The 8,114-nt window shown below is 48.3% G+C and overlaps 1 protein-coding gene across 1 annotated transcript in view; it reads right to left on the reverse strand.

Annotated features, from left to right (window-relative positions):
• Positions 1-1,810: 1,810 nt before the first annotated feature.
• LOC105810673 (glycosyltransferase-like protein LARGE1) overlaps positions 1,811-8,114 on the reverse strand; it is a 287,436-nt gene continuing 281,132 nt past the window's right edge. The window contains exon 8 of the mRNA XM_012644703.1: positions 1,811-1,863. Coding sequence (XP_012500157.1) covers positions 1,811-1,863 — 53 coding nt within the window. The remainder of the gene's footprint in view (positions 1,864-8,114) is intronic.

Raw genomic sequence — 8,114 nt, forward strand, 5'->3', positions numbered from 1 at the left:
GCAGCACAGAGCCAGGCACCCAGGGCATGGCTGGTTTGCCCAGCAGGGACAATTTGAGGTAGGAGCCGGCCTCACTCACTGGGTGTGGGCTGCACCAGGAGGAACAATTAGGGCACGTCCAGTGATCCTTCCTGACGAATTCTGCTCAGCATCCGATCCTCCTCCTCCTCACTAATCACAGCTTGCCGATCACACCTGGCCCAGCCTCTGTGCTTGCTGATTACATTCTGCCACCATCCAATTAGCCCTCTGTCAGATACATCAAATCCAGCCACTCTCCCTGCAGGACCAGGCGCCACAGAATTGGCACCCCTGGATTCTCCACTGGGGCACACCTGAACTCCAGAAACAGAAACTGTAATAATCTGGTGAGAACATCTATTATAACACGAAAAAGCTCTATTTTAGTTCCATAAAGGGAGCACCTGAAGATACCTCCAGCCTAGACCTTTCTTGTAAGATCCAGACACCCCATGTCTGTATGTCCCAAACTGACCTCACCATGCAGTCCTTTGCACTCTGCTTCCCCAGACCACCTCCAATCCACGTGCTCTGCTCTGCCCTCAAGGCCAATATCCTGCTACGGGCCACGATCACGTCTTGCTCAGACAGGAGTCGTGCCATAACTCTCTCTCCTGGTGCTGGTTTCCTGCCTCACTTTTCAGATCACCCCCACACTGCAGCCAAAGGGATCTTTTTCAAATCTTCAGAACTGTCTTTCAATGACCTTGGATAAACTTCATGCTTCTCTTGCCTTATTTCCCACCACTCTCTTCACCTAGAATCACCTGCTTTATTTGTTCATTTACTTAACAAGTGTTTACTGGAAACCTATTATGTGCCAAGCACCGTTCTGAGCACTGAGCTACATCAGGAACAAAAGAGACGAAGATCCCTGCCCCCTCAGTGCTTACTCACAATCGGCCTCTGGGGCCATGGGTTCTGCATGTGTGGATTCAACCAACCCAGCCTGAAAATATTTGACAAAAAACCTGCATCTGTACTGAACATGTAGAGATTTCTTTTTCTTGTCCTAAGCTACGCAGTATAGCAACGACTTACTTAGCATTTACGCCGCATTCGTTGTTATAAGTGATCTAGAGATGATTTAAAGTACAAGGCAAGATGTGCACAGGTTATCTACAAATACACCATTTTATATCAGGGACTTGGGGACTTGAGTATCCATGGATTTTGGTGCACACGGGAGGCCCTGGAACCAATGTCCTGCGGATAACGAGGACTGTCTGGGATGCACAATAACCACACGGAGCCATTGTATTCTGGCACCTGGGTCTATGCTGCCTGCTGGGTGGGGCAGAGCAGCCCTCCCGATAAGTGATTACACACTGGATTAGAAGGTGACTGAAGTGCTATTAAAAAAAATAAATAAAGGGCAGGGCGAGAGGAACGGGATGGTGTCTCAGGGTGGAGGATTACATGGGACAGTCAGGGAGAGCCTCGCTGAGAAGCTGAGATTTGAGCTTGACTTGAAAGGAGCTCTGGCTGCCAGCCGAGGAGAGATCTGAAGGGGAAGTGTTCCCTACAGGTGGAGGACATCGGAGCAGAAGACCAAAGTCAGGAGCCCGCCTGGTCTGTGTGCGGGGCAGATTCAATGTTTTTGCACTTTCTGTCCGTGCCATCTCTGCACCTCGGGTCTTTGCATACGCCACCGCTCCCTCTAAGGGGAAACCAGAGGCCACTGCGCCCACCTCTCTCGCCTTCAGAGGCTTTCCTGACTCTCCCCCACTCCCCAGACTAGCAGTGCTTTCCCTAAAACGGGATTCCCCGTCACCCTGAATTTTCCCTTTCACCGGACTTTCCACACGTTCACAGAATTGGTGTTCAGGTCGATCTGGAATCCTGCGATTGAGAGTGTGGGCTCTGAGAACGGTCTGGATTCAATTCACGTTGTGCCACTTGTAGTTAGTGGTTCCAGGCAAGACACTTCACTTAAGACTTTTACGAAGGCTAAAGGAGACGGCCCAGGGCCTGGCCATAAAAAGCATTTAACAGGTATTAGCAGCAGGAGGGCAGCACTGGGTCTGTCTTATTTATTATTTTATCCCCCAGGCCTCGGGCAGGCCAAGGGGCTCAAAAGGTAATGAATTAATGAAAGAATGAATGACTGAATGGATGTGGAAGGTAGGCCCGGAGGAAGAAAGGAAGGAGGAAAGAAGGAAGCGTGAGTGAGGAAGAGGAGGAGAAAGGGAGGCAGGAAGGAACGTAGTTAGGGTGGTTTCTGCCCCGCTACCTCTCAAGAATTTCATGTTGAAGAACAAGAAAAAAAAAAAATCCAAAGATGTAGAAGGAAAAGAAAGGAATAATTATTTTTTAGGTACTGTGCAATGCACAGCCATTGTCTGACTTAATCACCAAAACAAAGCCTATGGCGCAGTTATTGATATATTGTTCCCTGACTTTTACAGAATACAACGAGGCTTGGAGAGGTTAAATGATCTTTCTAATATAGTAAGAAAAGGCTGACTCCCTTCAGAGTTAACCTGAAAATAATTAAAACCTCTTTACCAATTTTGTCAAGAATAAAATACTTGTCGTTGCCAGATGGCACACGCATCTTGGCTGGTCCGACGGAAGAAGCCAGAGTATCGAACAAGAAAATCAAAGGGCCAGTTTCGGACTCTGAGCCGAAGGCAGCATGGACAAGAGACATGGAGAAGGCGGGAGGGTGTGAGGAAGGAAAACTGCGAGAGGCTATCGAAATTCTCCAGGTGCAAAATCAACTAGGAGTTAGAAGACGTTAAAAACCCGCACACAACGATGAAAGCTGGTGCTCGGGAGGGAATCCCGTCAATACTGGCAGAGTGCAGGAGGACTTTTAAAACCACAGTACAGATTAAAAAGAAATGCTCAGACTTTTAGCAAAATTACACAATTACTGACAAAAAACAGACCCAGCCTTGGTCTTTCCCGCCGAATTCCAGCGCTTTCTGTACTAACAGGGCCACCACCTATATATACGGACGTGCCGGCTGTTGGAGTCATTTGAAAGCGCTTTATGTGAGAATGTGTATCTTCTAAAAATTTCTGATTTTCTTCCCTGTGGCAAAATCGTCTCTTAAGTTTGGGAACTGTCAGGACATGAGATGAGCGGAAATCTGTCTACATTGAGCCCAGGGAGAGTCACACTGGGCCGGCCAAGAACGGACGGTTTTAATCAGGGACACCTGACAGGCGTGGGTTATGTGGTCGTCCCGAAAGGTCTTTGATTCCTTTCATACCAGCTACGGGGGGAACACAGAGTTTTCCTTGGAGACAGGTGAAGGGAGGGAAGGAGAAGGAGTTAAAGGAAAAGGGGCAAATGAGAGAGGAACAAACTCAGACGCAGGAGAGAGGAGGGGGTGGGGAGGAAACACACGTGGCCCCGGCACCTCCTGGGTCCAGGATCAGTGAATCTCTTCCCCAGACCTTACACCACCGCTATGAGCAGATGTCGGTGTTTTCTTTCCACAGGGGCAGAGGCCAGGCTGAGCGAGGTGAAATGACCTCCGCAAGGTCACCCTGCTGATGAGTAGACCAGCAGGGGTTTGCAACTTGGTCTCTGCATTTGCTAAGCTCTGGCTACTCCACCAATCCCCCGGGAGACAAGCAGGGGCAAGGTAAGAAAGAAAGAGAGACCTGCAGAAACTTCAAAAGTTTTTAAAAACTCCTTCAAGACAACTTATTATAAACATAAATGTTCTACAAATATCTTTTCAGAAGTAACACTTTCAATGTTCTTCATGTTCAGCTTTTCTATGTTACATTACATTTACAGCCACCCACATCTGCGCTGGCTTTGTGGACAGAACTGTGAGGTAATGGGGCAGACACAGCTAACAGCGCCCACCGTTACCCCGTACGCTCCGGCAGGAGTCCTTAGAGAAAGTGAAATATGGAAGAATAATGTACGTTTTCTTGTTCAATTCTCACAACCACCCAATAGCATTGTTCCTAGTTGAGAGAGGCCCAGGGAAGTCCGGCAACCTGCTGTCTTAGTCCTGTCTGAGCTGCTATAACGAACCACTGGGTAATTTATAAACAACAGAAATGTATGGCTTACAGTTCTGGAGGCTGGGAAGTCCAAGAGCAAGGCACCGACAGATCTGATGTGTGGGGAAGACTCTTTGCTTCATAGGTGACACCTTCCAGTTGCATCCTCACGTGGCAGAAGGGGCAAACAAGCCCCATCAGGTCTCTTTCACAAGGGCACTAATCCCATCCACAGAGCCCTCATGACTTAATCACCCCCCGAAGGCCTCACCTTACCTCTTAATACTATTGCAACAGGGATTAGGTTTCAACATATGAATTGTGGGGGGACACAAACCTTCAGAGCATAACACCTGTCCACAGCCACAGAGTCGTTAGGGTGAACCCCAATTCTGACTTATTCTATTGGACCGCAATGAGTCTATGGGTAGAGCTCCTGGGGATCACGACTACTTCAAAGAGATGTTCTGGGAAGTTACTTGCTGGACCCGGATTCTGGAGACTGACGTTTTATTTCTCAAATCCTGGGAAAACTATACTTTTCTATGCCTGATGTTGTCTCCAAGTCTCTGTTCTTTGAAGGCCTGTATCAGTGGGCCCCACCTCTACAGACTGGTCTATATGGTCACCTAGAGTTCTTTCATATACTTAACTTGGGTCTCTCCAAAGAGACTCTTTTTTTTTTTTTTTTTCTCACTCTCTTGCCTGGGGCGAGTGCCGTGGCATCAGCCTAGCTCACAGCAACCTCAAACTCCTGGGCTCAAGCAATCCTACTGTCTCAGCCTCCCGAGTAGCTGGGACCACAGGCACGCGCCACCATGCCTGGCTAATTTTTTCTACATATATTTTTAGCTGTCCAATTAATTTCTTTCCATATTTTGGTAGAGACGGGGTCTCGCTCTTGCTCAGGCTGGTCTCGAACTCCTGAGCTCAGAACGATCCGCCTGCCTCGGCCTCCCAGAGTGCTAAGATTACAGGCATGAGCCACCGCGTCCGGCCAAAAGAGACTCTTAACTCACCCACATATGCATGTTTTTCCTTACTCCTCTTCTAGGGAATGTATGGAGCAGGGTAAAGGGGACTGGATTTAAAGCCGGACACTTTGGGTTCAAATCCCAGTTCCACAACTCAACAGCTGTGAGCTGAAGAGACCCTGCGTAAGCTACTCTGCCTCCCTAAGTATCAGTTCCCAAATCTTTAAAACAGGAACATGCACAGTAATTACTTCATGGGTGGGTTGTGAAGATTAAACGAGTTTACCCATAAAGTGCTTAACACTTTGGTTGGCACAGAGTAAGTGTTCAGAAGTGTTAGCTGCGATCAGCCACAGTGAGTCTATGGGCCCCGGATGATGCCTGCTGGCACAGAATATCTGCGGTGCCGTGAGGGTGAGGTGGGCCGCGCCCACATGCACTTGGTCACTTGACCATACCTGCTTTAGGGCAGGGACTTTACCTTGTGGCAATACGCTCCTCTTATAGGGGAGGCATTCGTCCTCAGGGGTCAAAACACTATCTTTGAGGAATCTCCATTGCTGTTTCCCATAGAGGCTGTACTAATTTGCAGTCCTACCAACACTGTATAAGCATTTCTTTCTCTCTGCATCTACCGGTTTTTTATTGTTTTAATAACAATTCACAATTGCAAAGAAGTAGAATCAACCTAAGTGCCCATCAATTCATGACTGGATAAAGAGAACGTGGTATGTAAGTGTATACACATATACACACACACCATGGAGTACTACTCAGCCATAAAAAGGAATGAAATAATGTCTTTTGAAGCAACTTGGATAGAACTGGAGATCATTATCCTAAGTGAAGTATCTCAGGAATGAAAAAACAAACACCACATGTTCTCACTAATAAGTGGGAGCTAAACTATGGGCACAAAGAGATGTAAAGGACATTGGAAACCAAGAAGAGGGGGTGGTGGGAGGGAGGTGATGGGTAAAAACTCACCTGTTGGGTACAATGAACACTGTTCATTAGTGTGATGGGCACACTAAAATCCCCAACTTAAGCATTATGCAAGGTATCCATATAACAAAAACATTTGTACTCCCTACATTATCTTGAACATTCAGCATGGATTTCTTCCAAAAGCCTCAAATTATGGGTGTGCATTTATTATTTACACCTTCACAACAGCCTCCTCAAATCGCTACAATCACGTATTATTTCCAATTTTTTTGTACAGTTAAAACTAGGGGAGGCAGGGACCTGGGGGGCCATGGCCAACAGTCACACCTGCTCTAAAAGCTGACATTGCCTCGGGGTCAGAGGGCATCTCCTTCTCCACCAAGAAGCCCAGAGAGGCGGCACCAGGCAGTAGGCAGAGAACAGACTCCAAAGCCAGAGGTCTGGGGTTCAGCTTTGCTATAAAACGGCTTTCTGAGCACAAAAAGTAATTTAACCTCTCTTGGGCCCAGTTTATTTAACTTTCAGATGTGCAAAGCTTCCAGCTCAGTGCCCAGAACAGAAGAAGTACTTAAGAAAGGGTAGTTACTTTTCCGCTGCTTTACAAACACTCATCTATCTGGCCTCCTCCTCACACCAAACTCCCCGTCTTCCCCACGACCTGTTCTCCTTATAGTCTTCGGCGTCTCACCGTCAGCACCTGGGGGTCATCCTTGCCCCCACTGTCTCTCGCTCCCCATGTGCAATCAGTGGAATATCCTGGGGACTCAACCTTCAACCCGCACCCCTACTGTGATGACCCCTCTGACCTCTACTGCTCCCCCTGCATCTGAGCCAACATCCTCTCTCACCTGGATGCCTGGGACAGTCTCCAAAACGGTTTCCCTGCTTCTCGTCTTCTCAAAAAGGGCAGCTGGGATGAGCCATTAACAACATAAATCAGACCAAGACACACCTCTGCTCAAGGGCAGCCAGTGGTTCCCCAAATTACTTAAAGGAAGGGTAAAGTCTTCTCCTCGCCCTACAAACAGGGCTCCTGTGATCTGACTGTGGTAGATCAGGCTCCGGCCCCCACTCAGGCTCACTCTGCTCCGCTCTGACCTCCATCCCACCCACCAGCCAGGCCGCGTGCACTTTGGACAGTCTACACTTGCTGTCCCTTGTGCCAGGACGCTCTCCACGCTTCCCCTAAGTACACGCAGGGCGCTACTCACCTCTAACGTGCTATTTTACTTATTTATTGTCTGACTCCCTCTACTCAAATATAAACTCACAGAAGCAGAGATTGGGTTTGTCTTTGTGGTGAATTCTTATAACTTTCTGTTGCCTTGGCATCCATTGGGAATACAAGGTTAATTTTCTCACCCCAGGGCAGGCCTTGGTCACCCCGACACAGCTTCCAGTTCTACGCCACACTCGACTGGCTCAAGCTGGTGGCCAGGGAGAAGAGCTTAGAGGCATCTCTCCTGCCCAGCAGACTGGGCTCCCTGCTTTCCCGCCCCTTCCTTTAAACGGACCATTCAGGCGTTTGCCTGCGAACTTAAAGTAACCCACACCCTATTTCCTTATATTTCTGCTAGTTGCGGGACGCTTCTCTCTCTGCCTGACACTTCATTCCTGCCTTGAGTGACCTGGGGACAGAGGACTACCCTGATGATTCCCTGTGTCCTCCTTGGCCAGATCTGTAAGTAATAAATCTTTGAACTTTTCCCCTGTTGTGATAGTAAACTGAATTTGTGCCTTTCACCTGAAGAACGAGGCTCCCCCGGCCGGGTTTCCCGGTGGTGCAGGGGAGAGCACCGGGCATCCCAGTGCCAAGCAACGGTCAGGCAGGCATACACCGCACAGGGTCAGACAGCGGCCACAAGGGCATCTGCCAGTGTGAACAAGTTTCTCGTGCAGGGGACCCCCTGGTCGTGGTTTGGACAATTAGGCAGCAGGACAGCTACCAGGTAAAAGAAGTCCCATGATCTGAACACAAGAGCCACTGCAGCCCCAGACAACTGTCTGTTCTGAAGCAGAGAAAAATTCACAAGACTAAATAGCATCAGTGTCACTCAAAATGTTTACAGTGAAAGATGTCAACTGCAATTGCCTTTATGAGAGGGAAACTCTCCCTCTTGGTCCAGAATATTCTATATTTATGAATCTGCCCTCAGAGGTTTTCTTCCTATTCCATGACCTGGTTTCTAAAAGTTCCAG

Source organism: Propithecus coquereli, unplaced genomic scaffold, assembly GCF_000956105.1.
Source record: "Propithecus coquereli isolate 6110/MARCELLA unplaced genomic scaffold, Pcoq_1.0 Scaffold218, whole genome shotgun sequence".
Taxonomy (NCBI): domain Eukaryota; kingdom Metazoa; phylum Chordata; class Mammalia; order Primates; family Indriidae; genus Propithecus; species Propithecus coquereli.